General features: G+C 37.6%; 1 protein-coding gene across 1 annotated transcript in view; it reads right to left on the bottom strand.

The window, feature by feature from the left end:
• The window catches only part of LOC150092758 (low-density lipoprotein receptor-related protein 2-like), a 599453-nt gene that overhangs the window by 78161 nt on the left and 499275 nt on the right, over positions 1 to 22017 (bottom strand). The window contains exon 24 of the mRNA XM_090414271.1: positions 9099 to 9227. Within this exon, the coding sequence (XP_090270397.1) occupies positions 9099 to 9227 (129 nt within the window). The remainder of the gene's footprint in view (positions 1 to 9098; positions 9228 to 22017) is intronic.

The raw sequence follows: 22017 nt of genomic DNA, 5'->3' as shown, positions 1-22017 counted from the left end.
TGCTACGATCGAGTTAACTCGATTTGAACTTTCAATGTATAATACTCATTTAATTTAGTTTGTGAAAGCATTTGAATTGAGCTGGCTTATAGTGCCATCTCTAAGGATTAGAAGGAACTAATTTTCAAACTTCTGTGCTCTGTGGCGCTATCTTCGTAAAAATTTGTGAGACCATGCACAATGTTATCAGAGCCGTCCTTGACAATAGGAGCCAGGCTATCACATGATGCAGTGATTCCAGGGTTAGTAAAAATGGCTTTGACAAGCAGACAGCAGCGTTCTCCTACTGAGGCGGAATTAGTAGAAGTATTAGAAACTTTACCTTATGATTTATCAGATTTCAGTGACAATGATGATATTTATTTTTTTGAAAATAGTGAAAATAGTGATAGTGAAAGTTCAGATAATGAACCACCAACACCACTGCAAAAAAGAAATCGTACTGACGCTTCATTGTTTCAATGGTACGATACAAATTTTCGTCCAACAGTTCACCAATTCAATAATGATAATTCAGGTATTTCAGCAATTATAGATGATGGTTCAACTGTTTTTGATTTTTCAAACTATTTTTCCCCCTTCATATAATGCAACATATTGCTGATGAAACCTATAAATATTATGTATTTTTGACTCAAAAACTACCACCAGCACCCCAATTTCATTTGCAAAAATGGAAAACTACTACCCCCAGAGGAATTACATATATTTTTTGGAATCATAATGCTTATGGCTGGGCTAAAAAAACTAACAATAGCAGAATATTGGTCCAAGGATCCCCTCATAGCTACTCCACAGTTCACAGACTACATGTCCAGGGACAGATTCTTTTTACTTTTATGTATTTTACATTTCAATGACAATGAAACTCAGGTTCCAGGACAAATACTACACAAACTACAACCAATTATCGATCATCTGAGAAAAACCTACAGTGAAGTATTTACCCCTTTTCTAAATATATGTATTGACAAGAGCTTAGTACTGTTCACGGGCTGCCTCCAGTTCAAACAGTACATTCCTTCGAAAAGACATAGATTTAGGATCAAAATTTTTGTGTTGTGTGACTGTATGACTGGATATGTGTTAGATTTTGTAGTGTACACAGGGGCAACTACAGACATTATTCCAGAACATGAATTTGGGATTTCTGGGGGTGTGGTGTAAACCCTAGTGGCAAAGTATTTGCAGAAAGGGCACACATTGTGGTTAGACAATTGGTATTCTGGCCCTCTTCTGTATGACTGGCTATATAAATAATGGTACGAATGCATGTGGGACTGTTAGGAAAAGCAGGAAGGGGTTGTCAAAACTGAACAAAAAATTAGACAAAGGACAGGTAGAACCCAGACACACAGAAAATATGATGGTGGTAAAATGGATTGATAAACGAGAATTTTGTATGTTGACCACACTCCACACAGACTCTATGAAACAATCAGGGAAAGTTGACAGGACAACAAACACTCCAATAACGAAACCTGAATGTTTAATGGATTATAATAGGAATATGGAGGCTGTGGACAGGATAGACATGATGGTCAGTTCTCTTGAATGTGTGCGAAAGGCCTTCAAAATGGTATAGAAAATTCTTTTTCCATTTCTTGGATCTCACTGTTCTCAATTCACATATTTTGTATAATGTACATACTGGTGAAAATATCACACATGCTAATTTTCAATTGACTTTCATCAGTGAAATTTTTCAAAAGTTCCACATGCCAAGACCGACCACTACATCTGGATGACCATCACAGGTGACGAACCCCTCAGACTGAGGTAAAGACATTTCCTAATACTTGGGCCACCATTCAAGAAAGCAAATCCTACTAGGCATTGTCATGTGTGTTCAAATACCACATTGGGGCAAAGAAAAAGAAAAGAGAGCCGGTTTATGTGTGCCAAATGTGGCATAGCCTTATGTGTACACCTCTGCTTTCAAAATTACCACACACTACTAAAGTATTGAAGTATTTTTGGGGAGGTGTTTCTCACTTGAAGTTGTGTGTGATATTATTTGACATGAAATAAACAAATAAATTTCAAGATAAATTTTGGACATCCCTAACTTGAAAATAAAATTCCTATATGACAGTTTTGTTCAGTGACTTCAATTTATACAAGAAAACAGTGCAAAAATGTGTAATACATTATAGTAACTATTCATATTATTATAAAATATTTTATAATTGGGAAAATAACTCAGCAAGGAGGGTCATACTGGTTATTTAGTATCTCAGCAGTTAAAAGGTTAAGAAAGAAAAACAGCTCAAAATACACAAGAATATTTTAAAGTTGCTTTGTTCTTCTTGAATGGAGTTCAAAGACAGCTATATGTAACTGGGAGAGTATATATATATATTTAAACACACATACACAAACTTTGAACACTACTAGTGGTTGCTGAATGAAACCTTAGATTCACTTATTATTATTTGACATCTCCAGGGAGTCCAAAGACTCATTGTGGGACATGATGAGTCTTTGGACTCCCTGGAGGTGGACTTGGACTGGAGGTTGGACTTCATTGCCATAATAATACTGCTATAAACAAAAATGAAGTTATCATAAAATCATCACACACATTGTTTACTTAGGTTAGTTAGGCTCTCCTTTTAAATTACATGGTGAACTACCTTGAAGATCATATGCATGCAGCAGGCCACATAATGAACTTGCAAACAATGTTAAATTATGATAGGAATGGCTGTTGAAAGTTTTTTTCACTTGGTTTGAAATTAAAAAAAGATGCCAAGAAATTATATTCATAGATTATCCTTTATCCAAGTGTAAGCAAACAAAGTTTGTGCATGAAGTAGCTTCACAACTAACCTATTTATATTTAGAGGCTAATGACTTCGCATTAATTGCCTTAGTATCTCATAATTGATGGATAGCTATGGTAGCAGAGTAACCAAAGCAAATGATACACTGCTGGTATTTTCTTGGTTGCTTTCTCCTGTTATAGGATATTTGTCAATGTTATTCTATGCACATGCACAGTGCCTCATCTTGCATGTAACTTAGTAAGACAATTTTTGGTTTATGAGCAGTACATAACGTTCATGTATCTTCTAATGAAGTGGGTAAAATCATATCAATAGCACAATAGATGCGATACATACAAAGATCAGGATAGATATGGGGTGAATGATTGGGGAAAGCGTATACACACATTCCCACTGTCAAATTCTCATTTCCTTCCATGAAACACACACACATGTACTTCTGCACAACAATGTTCCAGTTTTGCATTGCCACTATCAGTCAGATTTAGTCCATTTTACCTTTCAATTTATCCCATACATCCAAAAAAATTAAAGCTAATAAAGTTCTCTTCCTGGTAATCGTACAACTCCTAATTATCATTCCCCAATTTGGTTATTGTAACTAGGTAATGAATTCTCATTTCTACCTCTGACGCTTCTGCTTCTCTAATAGTCTTCTCACAAGTGCCACATCATCTGAACATCCTCAAAAATAATTTATTCTAGACAGTACAAACAATTTGTTCCTTTCCTTTTCTACTTTACAGTCCCAGTTGTGCTTCCTATCATCCCCCCCCCCCCCCAATATTATTATTATTATTATTATTATTATTATTAAACAAGACCTCATGTCACATTATCTCACACACATCTCATCATACCGTGTCTTAAACACATTCAAACTCCTTGCAGACACCACACTCTCAGGCAAGGCATTCCAATCACTCACAACTCTGCACGAAAAAAACCTGCCTCTCACTCCCCTACTCACACCCTCTTTATACAGTTTCCAGGGATGACCTCTGGTTCTCACCTGATCTCCCACTATTCTCTGTAGAACTTCTCCACCATTGATCCTATAACAACCCCTTACCAACTTGTAGGTCTCTATCATATCTCCCCTCTTCCTTCTCATTTCTACCTCTGACGCTTCTGCTTCTCTAATAGTCTTCTCACAAGTGCCACATCATCTGAACATCCTCAAAAATAATTTATTCTAGACAGTACAAGCAATTTGTTCCTTTCCTTTTCTACTTTACAGTCCCAATAGCAGATCAGAAGATTGAATTTTGTGTGTGAAGGAGAGGTCTGAAGGGGTAGAGAGGGAGAGGAAAAAAAATATCATGGTGGGGAACCCCAACATAATATTTTATTTCCTCTCCCTCTCTACCCCTTCAGAGCTCTCCTTCATACACAAAATTCAATCTTCTGACCTGCTATTATCATTCACCTTGAATATTCATCTCCAGAGCTACCTTTAGTTTTCCATTTCCAATAGACAAAAAAAAATCAGATGGTTGAACAAGTGGAAGTAGAGGTCTCAAAATAGAAAACTTATAATCTGAAGTCAAAGCCAAGTTTCATGTACATATGAATGAAGGACAAAACAAATCTAACAGGTAAACACCTGTTAGATTTGTTTTGATGTTCTAAAATGCATTGGAGGGGGAGAGATGGCAGCAATATATAATAGTATAACAAGAATATGGAAGAAAGAGAGAAAACATTATCTATATATAATATCAATTATTATTTTAGTAATGCATTTTACCAGCCAAGATGACATGGGTATTATATTACACAAAATCAACACAAATATGAATTGCTTCATATACATATTATTAAGTGGTAACCTCCAAGGAGTCAGACTCATTGTGTGTGTGTGTGGGGGGGGGCACTCAACCAGTAACATGTTTATCACAATGAGATTTGAAGTTATTTACACCTACCTGCACTCAGGAAATGAATCACTATCAACTGTGAACATACAAAATTACTTAAATATAAAGAGCTAAAAAGCTTCATTTATTCTAGACAGTACAAGCAATTTGTTCCTTTCCTTTTCTACTTTACAGTCCCAATAACAGATTAGAAGATTGAGTTTTGTGTGTGAAGGAGAGGTCTGAAGGGGTAGAGAGGGAGAGGAAAAAAAAATATCATGGTGGGGAACCCCAACATAATATTTTATTTCCTCTCCCTCTCTACCCCTTCAGAGCTCTCCTTCACACACAAAATTCAATCTTCTGACCTGCTATTATCATTCATAGCATATAATATTATTATACAAAATTACTCCTAACACCACATCTTTATACAACCTCCATGGATGGCCTCTTGTTCTTCCCATCTTAACACCCACTGTTTTTATTTTTATGATTTCTTCTGTATTAATCTCACAGAATCCTTTAACTAACTTCAAGGTCTCTATCATATTTCCTCTTTTCCTCCAATCCCCCACCTTTGTAATCCACATTCTCTCAAACACTCTTCATAATCAACACTTCTGAGTCCTGATATCACTTTGGCCCTCTCTAGTATTTCCACCTCACAATGAAAACTAGGTGACCAAATTTGAGCACAATAGTTCATGTGGGGTCTGCCGATGTCTTTATACAAAGGAACCACCACCACCTTATCTCTACATGTCAACGTACTTTTTATCATAGCAGAAATACAATGTGCAGTCTTTGAAACATGTGCAACGTGCCCATGGAACTTCAGTACACTCTCCACCATCACTCCAAGATCCTGAATCTCATCCACTTCCTAAAGTACAGCTCCACCAATACAGTACATAGCCTTATATCGCTCTATCCCAAAGTGTAACACCTTGTATTTATTAACATTAAAACTGCAACTCCCCTCATTTGTCCAAGCTAAAAGTTTATTCAAATCTTCCTGAAGAAAATTAACATCAGTACTCCTGATAATTCTACACAACTTTGCATCATCAGCAATCATTTGAAGAGAGCCAATCTCCAATTAATATACTATCCATTCCTATCCTCTGCAGCTTGTACATCAACTTATCATATGGTATTTATCAAATACTTTTGTAAATTCCAAGAATATCACTGTATATGATTCTCCCTTATCCAACACATTCACCATCTTATCATAAAAAAGTAAGCTGATTGCTAAAACAAGACCTGCCCTTCATAAACCCATGCTGACCATCATGGAGAATCTAATGTTTATCAACCAAATCCTGTATTCTATTTCTAACCAATTTTTCCAACACTTTGATCATTGCAGATATATACACCAGCCTATAACTGGAAACTTCTGTTCCCAAACCATGCATCAGGAGAGGTATTATTTTGCCTTCTTTCCGCTCCTTAGGAATCCTCCCTATTACAAGAATTTCATTAAATAATCAGAACAAGGGTATGGCTAACTCTTTTGCACATTCTTTAAAAATACATGGTGATATGTAATCCATTCCCACAGCCTTGTTAACATCTAACCCAATCATCACCTGATTCTTTCCCTTCCAATTCTTCTAATACTTGTCCTTCTATATGTTGCAAATCATCATTCACACCACTATGATATACATTGTTGAAGTTTTTGTTAAATAATTCCTATATCATTCCTATATCATTTGCCATGGTTACTCTGCTACCATAACTATTCACCAGCATCAACTTGCCATAATTATTTTTCCTCTTGCTTGCCACATAGTAGAAAAATTCCCTTGCATTAGTCTTAACCTGACTGGCCAATCTCTGCTCATACTCTACGTTTTCCTTTTTAACCATACTTGCCACTTTTCTGGCATGAACTTTATATTCTTCATGCATCTGTTCACTGCAAACTGTCTTGTACTTCTTCCATAACTTCTTTTATAACACTGCTTGCTTGATTTCACCCTTCAATCTCACTCCTACTCTATTTATTTACTTAACATCACCCATTATACCCATTATCCATTCTTCTATTAGTGAAGTCTATCAGTATTTGGTACTTCACTAATGGAGAAATCCCTGTTATAAGTGGGATGTTGTAAAACATCCCATAAATATTTTATAGGAAGTAGTTATTGGAAGTTCATGAAAGTTTGATAGCTTTGCAGTGCAACAAACAAGCCAACTATTCAAAAGATGATAGACATATGGGCTATATAAATTCTTCTAATTATAGAAACACATCAGTTGGAGAGAGTGACCATGTGGTTTTTACTTGGAAGATGAACAGACATGCAGGAGTATCAAAGAGAAAGGAACGTATGTGGAATCATAAGGCATGTGATTATAATAGTCTTAGATATCAACTTGGAGCAGTTCCATGGAGGGCAGAATTGGAAGGCCGAGATATCATTGGTGCTTGGGAAATTGTGAAGGAATATTTGTTAGCAGCAATAATAAGCTGTATTCCATATCAAACAATATCACACAGGAACTGTGAGTGAAAAAGAGGTTATGGAAGAGATATAAGAAGAGGGGTGGAGAGCAAATCTTGAAGAATATAAGACTCAGGCCAGGAGGGTGACTAGTATGGTAAGGAAAGCGAAACTGGAATATGAGAAGAGATTGGCCCTAAGATCCAAAGAAAATCCAATGAAATTTTTTAGCTAATGTGGCCAGTTGGAGAAGAAATGATTGTGAATGACATTGTGGGATAAAAATGGGAATAGAGTGACTGATGCAGAGGACATGGTGGAGTTGTTCAATGAACACTTTATTGGAGTATTTCATCCTGGAGAAGTAGGTTTAATACTAGAGAGATAAGGCAAGTTCGAGATTTAGAGGTGCAAGACGAGAGTGTATTCCAAATACTGAGAACTCTGGATGTCAGTAAAGCTGTGGGACTGGATGGTATTTAGCCATGGGTGAGAGAATGTGCTAAAGAACTGACAGCTCCTTTGTTTTGGCTTTTCAATGAAAATCTAGTAAGACCTTACACAATGGTAAGATAGTGCCATTGCATAAGGGCAGTAGCAGACTAGAAGTGTCTAATTATAGGCCAGTTTGTGTTTCATTAGTAGTTGTTAAGATCTTGGAGAAATGAGGGACCATACACAGTGTTGTGCAGATAAGGGTAATGTTATCTGTGAGAGTCACCATGGATTTGTTAATAGACACTCTTGCTTTATTAATATGATTGCCTTTTATAATAAAGTGACAAGAGCAGTTGATGAGGGAAAGGGATATATTGCCATTTTTTTTGATTTTGCAAAGGCATTTGACAGGGTGCAACATGATAAGCTGATATTTAAGTTGCAGAACATGGGTTTAGATGTCAGGATAGTCAACTGGATTCAGGATTGGCTGTCTGATAGGTATCAGAGAGTTGTGTATGGTGGAGCAATACCAACGAGGCAGATGGTTACAAGTGGGGGATCCCCACAGGGCTCAATGCTGGGACCTGTATTGTTTAACCTTTATATCAATGGATTGCAGGAGGGGGGGATATTCAGTTGTTTGCAAATGATGTGAAGCTGGGAAGGGTTGTTAGTAATAGTGCAGATGTGGCAGCCCTGCAAGAGGATTTGAATAAACTAGATAGATGGGTAAATGAATGGGGGTCGGTTTAATGCAGCAAAATGTAAAGTCTTTAAGTTTGGGATACATCTATGGGAGGCTGCATACTCAATTGAAGGAGCTATACTGGAGGAAGTAGGGGAGGCGAGATCTGAGGGTGATGATTGATAAAAACCTGAAATTCAGGGAACATAATGCAAAGGTGGTAAATTCAGGTAACCCAGAGAATTGCTGCAATCCTGAGAAGGACACTGACCTGTAGAGATAAAAAGAGTTATCATTCCATTGTATAAGACCTTGATCAGACCACGCTTAGATTACTGTTCTCGAATTTGGTTCTCCAGGATAAATTAACTGTGGAAAGGGTACAGAGGTGGATAACAAAGATGGTTTCAGGACTGTACAATGTTAGTTATGAGGATCAGCTGAGGGAATGTGGACTAAAGAGTTTGGTGGATAGAAGAAGGAGAGGTGATATGATTGAGACTTTTGAACTGTTGAGAGGTAGTTACAGGGTTGACACTGGGGAGTTCTTTCGATTGGTGGAACAGCAGGAAAGAGTGACGACAAGGGGCCATCCCTGGAAGTTACGAAAGGAAGCTATGAGCAAGAGGGTGAGGAGTGGTTTCTTTGCATGGAGGGTGGTTTAACCATGGACTGCATTGCTTGATAGTGTGGTGAGAGCAAGAACAGTCAATGAGTTGAAAGACTGTGTTTCCTAGGAAGGACCTCCCATGATGACTTTTGACTCCATGGAGGCTTGAATAATAATAATAAAGCAAGCACTTACTATACAAGATCACTGTTATTAATTTAATGCTATCTTACTTGACATTTTTTTCCTTACCTCCAACTTTACATCTTCTGCGATTTGATTCTAAAATATATCCTGCAGCACAACTACATTTAAAACTTCCTTTGGTATTATTACAAAACTGACTGCAAAATATCTCTTCCTTTTCACATTCATTTACATCTAGATTAACATGAAAAATGTTAATGCTACTTTACAAAAACATTTGCAATAGCTAATAATTTTAATGAAACCATCAAAATATTAAATAGCAGAAATTATCAAAACATAATTCTTTTTATTATTATTTCTTAAGAATAGCAAGCTCCATTACAAATGAACTATCAAGCTGACTATAAGAGATCAAACTTAGCTATTCAATGAATTGAATTTACAGTTAACTTTTGAGATCCTACTTTGTAGATATGGCCACTTTCAGTATTGGCCATATCATCTGTGATTATATCAATATTCATCAGCTTTCTTAGATTTCTTAATCCAAATGCTATCATAGTCTGACAAACTGTCCGATTTCTGGCAAGACAACTGAGAGAGGTCCAGAGAATATTCACTAAGTTGGTTTTGGTTTGGATTTTTTCATCCCATGTGTCTTTCAGAGTATACAAAAACTTTACAGACAAAAATGCTATTAGTTGGGGTAGATAGTACTGCATGTAGATAGATTATGGATAGTGCCATTATGTATAGATGATGGATAGTGGTACTGTGTGTAGATAGAGGAATGAGTAGTATAGAAGGTGAGGTGTATGGAGTTAGGGCCCTCCCACATTGCATCCTTGGACTACTGACAAACGCCACATAATAATAGTGAAATGCATTAATTCTGAGATAATTTTATATATTCAGGAAATAAGGTGTGAGGCTACACTGTGAATGAGTGATTGGTGTATTTCACACATCTAAAATGGGTGATTTTTATCTGTTTTACTGTTTTTTTTCCTTAGAAGATTAATGATTAAGTATAATAATGCCAATTTTCATGTTGTTTTATGTTATTTAATGTTTTCATAACATTTTTTTTAAACACAGATATTGCAATATTAAATATAACGTACAATGGTGCCAAAAAACACAAGAAAAATGGTGAAAAAGCAAGCATGAAAGACTGAGGAAAGTGTTACAAGACTTGAGAGCTGAGATGGTGAAGAGGAAAGAAGACAGGAGATACAGCAAATGCAGTGAAAATAGAAGATTTGTATATTTGGAAGGGATCTGGAAGCACTAAATAAAAAATGACAGAGCTAAAGAATTATATTATATATGGGAATTATATTATTACATGTGGATGGAAGGGATCTGGAAGAACTAAATGAAAAATGACAGAGCTAAAGAATTAATTTGAAGGTAGAATTATATTGTATGGGGATTATATTATTAGCAGTGTAGTAAATGAGAAGATGCACAAGGATTATTTTCCAGGAGGATAGAAAAAGACTAGAGTGACTGAGGTTTTGGATATGAAGAGATATGAGCAAGAGTTAGTGGTTTTAGTAGGAGGAACAAATGATTTAATTAGGCAGAGAGAATGTGAGAATGGATATCAGGGGTTTATTAAGGAGAGTAAAAAGATAACAGTGTGGTATGAAAGTTAGTATGTGTGATGCCCAGATATAACAGTGATGATTTAAGATGGCAAGTAAAAATCATGAAGGGTATTCTTGCAGAGGTGCATGATGGATAGCACATGGAATGAATTTGAAGAAAATAAGGAATGCATAAGAGTAATGAAATGCATTTAATATTTTGTGTGAATAAACTGGAGAGGCTATTGTTGGTAGAGTAATGACAAATGAACAAGAGATAGGAGGAAGATGGGATATAAAAGAACAGGAGAGTAGTGTATGAGACACTGAAGAAGTGCTTGGACATGAGGAGAAAGGAAAATGAGAAAAACAAGAATGCCAGATGGACAGGAAAATGGAGGAGTCTAGGTGGACATAGAGAAGGGTGGAATATGGGAAGCAGTAGCGAATGTGTATGTGGCAACAAAAGAATGGAATATACAGGGATTGAAGGGAATATTTAAATAGGAAAAACCCCTTGAGGGTACATGTCAGGAATTTGATGATGATAGAATAGGTGGCAACTGAGAGAAATGGCCAATAAGAAATGTGAAGTGGTCACATCTGAGAGATGACATGTATATGACTAGTTATTATATATTGTTATTATTATCGCTATATATCATCAATATATCATTATCATCATCACTGGTTATTATTATCAGATCCCCATGAAGTCAAAGACTCATCATAGAAGGATCACACACTGGAATAAAAAATTCTCAAACTATGCCTTAAGCCCATTCACAGTTTTCAACACTCACCACACTCTTAGGAAATGCATTCCACTTATCAACTATCCTCCATGCGAAGAACCATCTCATTGACTTGCTCACACCCTCCTCATACAGCTTTCAGGAATGGTTTCCTGTTCTGCTTTTTCTTCCTCTACTCTATGAAAAATATCCTACACTTTAATCTGGTAACAATCTCCTTACTGAGTTATATGTCTTAATACTATCCCCTCTCATCATTCTCTTCTATTGTATTATTCTATTCATTCTATTTATAATCATCAGATTAAGGGAATGCAATTGGCATTCCTTCAATTTGATGTCAAACTCCACATTCTAACCCTAAAACAACTTAGTGAATCTTCTCCAGACTCTCTCTCAGATATCCTCACCTGGCAAACCAGGCAACCTGTAGTCCATATGCAACTGGATTAAGACCTTATAAGAGGGAAATATAACTTCTTTGCATCTATATATCAAGGTCCTCCTCATTACTGCCATAATCAACTGTGATTGTTATTACAACTTTAACAACATTACCCCTATGATAAATTTAGTTTAATCCTTTATCTCAGTGAGAGCAAACAAAGTTTGCGCCTGAAAATATCTTCAGGACTGAATATAGTGTTGTACTATCTTACCTGGGTAAGTAGTACAACACCCGGCAACTCATAGCAAAGGTGGAGCAAGCTACCAACACTCCTATCCCAGTAACTTCACTCCCATAATGCAAAACACATCTCCTTGTGGATATGTATACTGTTATGCACCAAGGGATTGGCCACTACCCAGACTAGTTTCGACCTTTATTGAGGTCTTTTCAGTGGGAGCCAGGCCCAGAGTTGGAGATACCAGGCAGAAGCAGTAACAAGGTCATCTTTACCTATAGGAGTTGCCAAAAGGTTTGCCATCTTTTTTTTTTTTTTTTATTAAATTACTCTGGATTTAGAGAAAGATGATGAAAGTTTATTTTTCACTAGGTTAGACTATGATAAATTTAGTTTAATCCTTTATCCCAGTGAGAGTAAACAAAGTTTGCACCTGAAAATATCTTCAGGACTGAATATAGTGTTGTACTATCTTACCTGCAAAACACATCTCCTTCTCCTTGCATTATGGGAGTTACTGGGATAGGAGTGTTGGTAGCTTGCTCCACCTTTGCTATGAGTTGCCTGGTGTTGTACTACTTACCCAGGTAAGATAGTACAACACTATATTCAGTCCTGAAGATATTTTCAGGTGCAAACTTTGTTTGCTATCACTGGGATAAAGGATTAAACTAAATTTATCATAGTCTAACCTAGTGAAAAATAAACTTTCAACATCTTTCTCTAAATCCAGAGTAATTTAATAAAAAAAAAAGGTGGCAAACCTTTTGGCAACTCCTATGGGTAAAGATGACCTTGCTACTGCTTCTGCCTGGTATCTCCAACTCTGAGCCTGGCTCCCACTGAAGAGACCTCAATAAAGGTCGAAACTAGTCTGGGTAGTGGCCAATCCCTTGGTGCATAACAGTATACATATCCACAAGGAGATGTGTTTTGCATTATGGGAGTTACTGGGATAGGAGTGTTGGTAGCTTGCTCCACCTTTGCTATGAGTTGCCTGGTGTTGTACTACTTACCCAGGTAAGATAGCACAACACTATATTCAGTCCTGAAGATATTTTCAGGTGCAAACTTTGTTTGCTCTCACTGGGATAAAGGATTAAACTAAATTTATCATAGTCTAACCTAGTGAAAAATAAATTTTCAACATTACCCCTAAACTTCAAATTCTGTCCACCACTGCTCACAGATCTCTCATCTCTTCTATCTCCTTCAAAATTTCCACATCAATTGTATACTGTGTATTCCATCTTTTAGTACCAAATTTCAAGAGACCTTATAGTTTGTAACATTGAAATAGCATTCCACTCTTGCACTCACATAGTCAATTCTGATTTTCCTATAAGGCCACAACATCTGCTCTCTATTCCTCATACTCCTTCCTAACTTTGAATCATTTCCGAACAGCTGCATATCTCCATGATAAACAATATTGTTTATCTCCAAGATAAACAATAATGAGTTTTAAAAGAGGTAAACCGTGAGTAGACATATCGGTACACAATAAATAACGGAAAAAACTCACGTAGAAAGATTATTTATTAGTATAAATTATTTATTAGTATAAATAAATATATTAGTATACTAATAAATAATCTTTCTACGTGAGTTTTTTCCGTTATTTATTGTGTACCGATAAACAATAATGGTTCCAAAACAGACCCCCCCCGTAGCACACACTGCTAGCGATTGTCCTCTTTTGCAATACTACTCTTCCTCATGCACAACCTGCACTATCTGACAGCATTCACATATCTAACTTAACAGTCTATCTAATGACATCTTTCAATTTAGTTATTAGCTTGCCTATTTGGCAAATATCACAGGCCTTTGAATCATCACCAAGATGCATATCACTGTATATGCATCTTCTTTATCCAGTGAATTATTTATGATTTTGTTGTAGTACATAAGAAGATTGCTAAAACATGACCTGTCCTTAATAACTTGTGCTGACCATAGAAAATACTGCTATTATCAACCCACACCAATATATCCAACACCTTAATCACAAATCTCAGGCAAACAGACCAGCCTATAACTTATAGCCTTATTCTTATCTTCCTTTTGTGAAATGGAACAACTTTTCCCTTTTCCACTCATTTGGGACCTGCCCTGTTGCAAGAATTATGTTGGTCAAGATGCATGTTGATCTCTGTCAAGTCCTATTGCCTTATTTAGTCCTTATATCTTTACATATCCTCTACACTCAAGCACCTCATGATGTTCATTCACAAGGATGAAATACCCTAATACACTGCTTATCGAATACCTTAACTATATCCCTTGCAGTAGTTCCCAATCTACTATTTTCATTTATTTACATCCTCCTCCCACAGACCCAAAAATCAATTAAGCAGCAATCATCCTGAAAGAGAACTCTAGAAACACCACATTTTCTGCTTCTGGAACATTGCTCTCCTAATCAATATCCTCATTCTACTTTCATCTGCTTCATTTAAATATCAATATTACATGGCTGTAAAGGCCTTTACAAAATCTAAATATATCATTGCACATGCATATACCTCTTGTCTAGCACATTATCATTTTGTAATAATACACAAGCAAATTGCTAAACTATGAACCATCATGAAAAAAAAAATCCATGATGACCCACAGAAGATAAACTTTTTATCAATCTAATTCTGGATCCTATTGGAGATAAGTATTGGAGAGGTTGGCCCTGACCAACCTCTCCAATACTTTTAACCGTCATTTCAGATAGATGTATAAACTTGCCTGTGATCCAAAGCAACAGTTTTGGTATCCTCTATATTCAATGGCACTATTTTATCCTCCTTTTGCTCCCCCCCCCTTTTTTTTTTTGGAACCTTCTCTGTGCACACCTCTCATCAAACCAGATGCCAAAAGAAAAGTTGCCATTAGCTCTCTGGAAAATTCTCTTAAAACATGCAATGATAACTTTTCAACTCATGTCTTTTTAAACCATTCCATTTCTCTGCAGTTATATTTATATCTCAGGAACTGCTATAACTACTCTCCATTACCAGGTTCATCAACCAGTACCATCCTTACATAATTTTTTTCCCCTTTTACTTACTACATATTAAAAGAACTACCAGGGATTTTTAAATTTAATGATTAGCAGTATCTATTTATATTGTGCTTTATTTTTCCTTAAGTTCCTTGAGGAAAGAGAAAGCACATTCTATGGACAATAGAAACAAGATTCTGTCATTTATAGAATATTTTGCAAATTGGTAATTAATTCTCACATCCAGAGTCATCTTTGATGTGCATGCAAGAGTACTCAAAAATGATAAGGTTGCAGTTAATATCTATTTTATTGCTTATTAGTAATACTTATCATGAGTACCTAAAACTTTTATTATATATGTTTTCCAAAATAATCATTTATTATGAAAATTTAAGGAGCAGATGCTTAGAAGTAAAACTGAAAACTTCTACTGTAGATTATTATGACAACACCAACTAGGACTATTAACCTTTTCACTGCTGGGGTCAGAGGCATAGCTAGGAAGGAGCAGAGGGGGACGGCCCACCCCAGGTGGCACTTTGAACCTTTTTGAACTTTTGCAGTTAATTCTAAAATACAGTCCTCGAGAACTCATTTCCAAATATTGTAATACTACTGCGAATTTTCCTCATAATCGCTGTAAGTGTTGCTAGCTGTGAGAGGAGTTTTTCTAAATAAAATAGATTAAGAATTACCTACATTATTATGAAAGAGACTTCACCAATGTCATCGACAATTTTGCTAACAGAAAAGCAAGAAAAATAACATTTTAGAATGTTGATATTAAGTTTTACTTCAAAAATAAACAGAGTGTTTTAATTTATTTCCCTATAGGTTGTTTTGACTTTTTGCAATATTTTTGGTGTGTATTGAGAGGGATGGCAAACTCAGGGACTGCCCCGGACGGCAAAAGCTCTAGCTACACCACTGGCTGGGGTTATCTCAAGTGGTTTTAAAATGACATCCTTGCCGAGCTTAAATATTCACAAAAATGTATTTACATTAAAATGTCTCTTCCCAAACAATTTAAAACATGGAAGCATATGTCATCATTGAAATCATTTATGAATATCATTCAGTCCAGCTCAAGCACTTCTGTATACATCTGCTATCTGGAGAAAAAAAAAAATTTGAACTGAAACAGAAGATATCTCCTAGCAGATGTGTCATATGTTCCATGTCTTCTCTAGGATAGTAGAAGACAAGGAATATGTGGTGGGAAGTGTGCATGCTGACTGTCCATCATGAAAATTTCATGAAATCATTAGGAAGGAGTGATATGCAGAATTAATCAACCAATACTAAAACCTCATTGCGTAACACAATACAATAAAAAGGACAGGAATAGTTGAACAGGTCAAACACAATACTCAATTCTGTTGAATATGTGATAAGGACTTTAAATGGTACAGACCCTGTCATCTATAGGACAAAATTCTCAAACAGCATACAATGTACAATCAGGGAAAAACATGATACTTGCAGATTTTCAACTGGCTCTCATAAGAGAAATTTTTAGAAACTTCCATATACTGAGAGCAACTGCTAAAACAGGGTCCATCTTCTGATGAGCAATCCCTAAGATTGAAAAACACTTTTCATCTCTGGTTACTTCACAAAAAAAAAATTCCACTAGATATCGCCATTTGAGTGTCGCTAGTGTCGCCGTAGCACGTGGTGGTGAATTTGAGTTGTGTTGAAGAAAGTGAGTTTTTAATCGGTCCATTTTTTTTTTTACTTTTTTGAGTGCTAAATTGTTTCTCTGGAATACGAGTGTACTATAGTGGTTGTTTTTTGAAGTTAGCATTATCGCGATATTGTGTATTTTGTTTACCAAGAAGACGGGGCAGATGCATAATGGTGGAAGACAAGACGAAGCTAAGTTTTCATTACTGTATTTAGTTTTATTTCATTTCATTTAGTGTACTTAATGTTTTGTTTTGCTTGTAATTCTTTATACTTTTCTTATTTATTTATACTCCCTAAAACTTATTTAGCATTTATTTTTGAAACTATTTTGAATAATTAACGATTACGCTAGTAGTCCCTCAGCAGTAACGAATGATGGCAGATTCAGCTGCAGTCTCAAATGGCGTGTCGCCAAGTCCTCTACCATTTAGGCACTCTATTATAAGCAATATAATAAGGGAGTTTGTGGCATGTATGCGTCTCGGGAATTGGATATCTGGCTTGTGAGAGAGGATAGGGTGCGTGTGTTTAAAGTGCAGGCAGTGGGAGGAAATAAATGCAGCAGATATCTCAATAACCGACCTTGTTGCTCCAGGAATGGGAAATGAATATAGGAAGACGAGTAGTGTGATAGGAGAGAATGAAGAAAAAAATGTGAATGAGAAAATAATAGTTGATAGTGTAGAAGGCATGAGTGATTGTGAAAGTTTAGGAGATGGTTTTGTTTGGGAAAGTGAATTTCGATTTAGAGTGACTGACCTGCAGAGGGAGATAGAGGAGCTGAAAGAGGAGGTGGAATGTCTTGGGAGAAGTATGATAAGTATGAAAGATGAGATTAGGAGAATGGAAGAGATAAATGCAAGGCAAATTGGAGCAGGGGAGAGAGAGTTTTGGGAATGATAGGAGAGAAATTTGTGAATGATAAAAGAGGAGAGAATGGAAACAGGAGAGAGAGAGATGTATATGAGAGCGCTAGAAGAGGAGAAAATGGAATCAGCAGAAGGTATGGGAGTGCTAGAAAAGGAGAAAATGGAAACAGTAGGAGAGATGCAATGAGAGAGAGGCAGGGGAATGCTAGAGGAGGAGAGAATGGAAACAGTAGGAGAGATGGAATGAGAGAGAGGAATGGCAGTGCTAGAAGAGGAGAGAATGGAATGAGAGAGAGAGGGGTATGGAGGTGCTAGAAGAGGAGAAAATGGAAACAGTAGGAGAGAGGGAATGAGAGAGAGAGGGGTATGGAGGTGCTAGAAGAGGAGAAAATGGAAACAGTAGGAGAGAGGGAATGAGAGAGAGAGTGTGGGAATGCTAGAAGAGGAGAGAATGGAAACAGTAGGAGAGACGGAATGAGAGAGAAGCATGCGAGTGCTAGTGGAGGAGAGAATGGAAACAGTAGGAGACACGGAATGAGAGAGAGGCATGGGAGTGCTAGTGGAGGAGAGAATGGAAACAGTAGGAGACACCGAATGAGAGAGGGGTATGGCAGTACTAGAAGAGGAGAGAATGGAATGAGAGAGAGGTATGGGAGTGCTAGAAGAGGAGAAAATGGAATCAGTAGAAGAGAGGTATGGTAGCTAGAAGAGGAGAAAATGGAATCAGTAGAAGAGAGGTATGGTAGCTAGAAGAGGAGAGAATGGAAACAGTAGGAGAGACAGAATGACAGAGAAGCAGGGGAGGGCTAGAGGAGGAGGAGAGAATGGAAACAGTAGGAGAGATGCAATGAGAGAGAAGCAGGTGAGTGCTAGAAAAGGAGAAAATGGAAACAGTAGGAGAGATGTTATGAGAGAGAGGAATGGCAGTGCTAGAAGAGGAGAAAATGGAAACAGTAGGAGAGATGGAAAGAGAGAGGCAGGGGAGTGCTAGAGGAGGAGAGGATGCAAACAGTAGGAGAGATGGAATGAGAGAGAGGTATGGGAGTGCTAGAAGAGGAGAAAATGGAAACAGTAGAAGAGAGGAAATGAGAGAGACGTATAGGAATGCTAGAAGAGGAGAGAATGGAAACAGTAGGAGACACGGAATGAGAGAGAGGTATGGCAGTGCTAGAAGAGGATAGAATGGAAACAATAGGAGAGAGGGAATGAGAGAGAGGTATGGGAATGAAAGAAGAGGAGAAAATGGAAACAACAGGAGAGAGGGAATGGCAAGAGGTATAATGTATGGGGACTCAATGATCCGTGGTGTTCAAGATAGGATGCGTGAGGAGTGTTTGCCAGGAGGAATGATAGAAAGGGTGGCTTTGGCAGTTAAGAGAGGTGAAAGGGTGGATGAGATGATTGTGATAGTGAGAACATATGACTTGAGTGGTGGTGTAAATAGGGCAGTGAGAGATATGAGATTCTTGCTTGAGGTGGTATGAAAGAAGACACAGAGAGGAAAGATAGTGTGTGTGTTGCCTAGGTATGATAATGACGAACTGAGCAGAAGAGCAGTAATATTAAATGACATAATAGCTAGAATGTGGGACAAGAGAGGACTGGAATATGTGGATGCTTGGAGTGCGTTTGAGGACAGAGAGGAATTGTATGCAAGAGACCGTTTACATTTGAATGGGGAAGGTTGTAGGCATTTGGATAGATTGCTGTTCTGAAAAAGTCACTATGTCCCAGGGAGGATGGTAGCAGGGGTGGCCTCTTGTGGGAATGGGTAGGTATTTGGGAGAAGGGGGATGACATCAGGTAACACTAAGCCCAGTGAAGTCTAGAGGGGATAATGCTGAGTATAGAAACAATGGCATTTATATGCAATATACTGATGCCAGGGGTATCCGGAATAAGGAAGAGGAATTGGTGGCGCAGATAGCATCAGACTGGCCAAAAATTATTGGGATAACTGAGATGTGGTTGACAGAAGAGGATATAATAACAGGAATAGAAGTCACTGGGTACAGCATTTTTCGGCAGGATAGGAAGGGAAAGTGTGATGGTGGACTATTTATGATAATTGACGACCTATGTCCTCTAAGATTGGAAACTTTGGAAGCCAGTGACACAAATGATTTTGAAAGCATATGGTGTGAGGTAGAGGTGGGCAAGACAGGATATTTAGTGGGGGTGTTGCTACAGACCCAGGAATACAGAGGGTGGGGACCAGAAAATGTTTAGACATTGAGTTTGGCAAGTGTAAGAAGAATGATTGTTATGGGAGATTTTAACTACAGTAGTATAAACTGGGGAGAGGAAGATGCATGTAGCATTAAGGGAATGGAATTTCTAGAATTTGTGAGGGACAAATGTCTTAGGCAACATGTAATAGAGGGAACAAGAGGTTCAAGGGTTTTTGGATTTGGTTATAGCATCAGAAGAGTTGATAATAACTGAGATGACATCTCTCCCACCAGTTGGAGAGAGTGACCATATGGTTTTGACTTGGAAAATGAATAGATATCCAGGAGTTTCAAAGAGACGGGAACTTATGTGGAATTATAAGACAGGTGATTATAATAGTCTAAGACATCAATTCGGGGAAGTTTCATGGAGGGAGGAATTGGAAGGCCGGGATATCAATAGTGCATGGAAAATCATGAAAGAATATTTGTTAGCAGCAATGATAAGTTGTATACCAAGAGTGAACAAGAGAACACAATTTGGAGTAAAGTAGATGACAAACAATATTAAACAGGAATTAACAGCAAGCGAAAAAGAGGCTATGGCAGAGATATAAGGAGACAGGCGAAGAGAAGATGCATGAAGAATATAAGACACAGGCCAGAAGAGTGACTAGTGTGGTAAGGAAAGCAAACTGGAATATGAGAGGAGATTGGCCCTAAGATCTCAAGAAAATCCTAGGGAATTTTTTTAGCTATGTGGCCAGTAGGAGAAAAAAATGACTGTGGAAGAATGATATTGTGGGATAAAAATGGGAATAGAGTGACTGATGCAGAGGACATAGTAGAATTGTTCAATGAACACTTTATTGGAGTATTTCATCCTAGAGGAGTCAGTTTTAATGCTAGAGGGATAGGGCAGGTTCGAGGTTTAGAGGCACAGGAGGAGAGTGTGTTTCAGATACTGAGTACTCTGGGTGTCAGTAAAGCTGTGGGACTGGATGGTATTTCACCACGAGTTTTGAGAGAATGTGCTAGGGAACTTACAGTGCCTTTAACCTGACTTTTCAATGAAAGTCTGGCTGCAGGAAAGGTGCCCAGGGAATAGAAGGAAGATAAGATAGTGCCATTGTATAAGGGTGGTAACGGCCTGGAAGTGTCTAATTATAGGCCAGTCTGTGTGTCATCAGTAGTTGTTAAGATCTTGGAGAAAGTAGTGAGGGACCGTATACAGCATTGGGCAGATGAGGGTAATGTTATCTGTGAGAGTCAACATGGATTTGTGAAGGGGTGCTCTTGTTTTAGCAATATGCTAACCTTTTATGATAAAGTTACAAGAACATTAGATGAGGGAAAGGCATATACTGCCATTTTCTCAGACTTACCGAAGGTATTTGACAGGGTGCCACATGATAACTGATATTTAAGTTGCAGGACATGGGTATCAGAGAGTTGTGTATGGTAGGGCAGTTTCAAGGAAGCAGAGGGTTACAAGTGACGTCCCACAGGGCTCGATACTGGGACCTATATCGTTTAATCTTTATATCAATGAGATTGTCAGTGGATTGCAAGGGGATATTCAGTTGTTTGTAGATGATGCGAAGCTGAGAAGGATCATTAGTAATAGTGTAGATGCGGCAGCCATGCAAGAGGATTTGAATAAGCTAGATAGATGGGCAAATGAATGGTGGTATCAGTTCAATGCAGCAAAATGTAAGGTCTTGAGATTTGGGAAACATCGATGGGATGCTGCACACTCTATGGGAGGAGTTATACTGGAGGAAGTAGGGGAGACAAGAGATCTGGAGTTGATGATTGATAGACACTTGAAATTTAGGGGACATATTGCAAACTTGGTGAAAGTAACACAGAGGATTGCTGCAATTATGAGAAGGACACTGACCTGCAGAGATAAAACAGTTATCATTCTGTTGTATAAGACCCTGGTCAGACCACACTTGGACTATTGTTCTCAGATTTGGTCCCCAGGATTTGAAGGGGATAAATTAACTGTGGAAAGGGTACAAAGGCAGATAACAAAGATGGTTTCAGGACTGTACAATGATAGTTATGAGGATTGGCTGAGGGAATGTGGACTGCAGAGTTTGGTGGATAGAAGAAGGAGAGGTGATATGATTGAGACTTTTAAACTGTTGAGAGGTGGTTACAGGGTTGACACTGGGGAGTTCTTTCGCTTGGTTGAACAGTGGGAAGGATTGATGACAAGAGGCCATCCCCGGAAGTTACGAAAGGAAACTGTGAGCAAGAGGGTGAGGAGTGGTTTCTTTGCATGGAGGGTGGTTGAACCGTGGAATGCA

Source organism: Typopeltis vanoorti, chromosome 25 (assembly GCF_054136105.1).
Source record: "Typopeltis vanoorti isolate ZY-2024b chromosome 25, IOZ_Tvanoo_1.0, whole genome shotgun sequence".
In the NCBI taxonomy this organism is placed as follows: Eukaryota; Metazoa; Arthropoda; class Arachnida; order Uropygi; family Thelyphonidae; genus Typopeltis; species Typopeltis vanoorti.
Note: the sequence above shows the minus strand (reverse complement) of the source record. Positions and strands in the feature narration are given on the sequence as shown.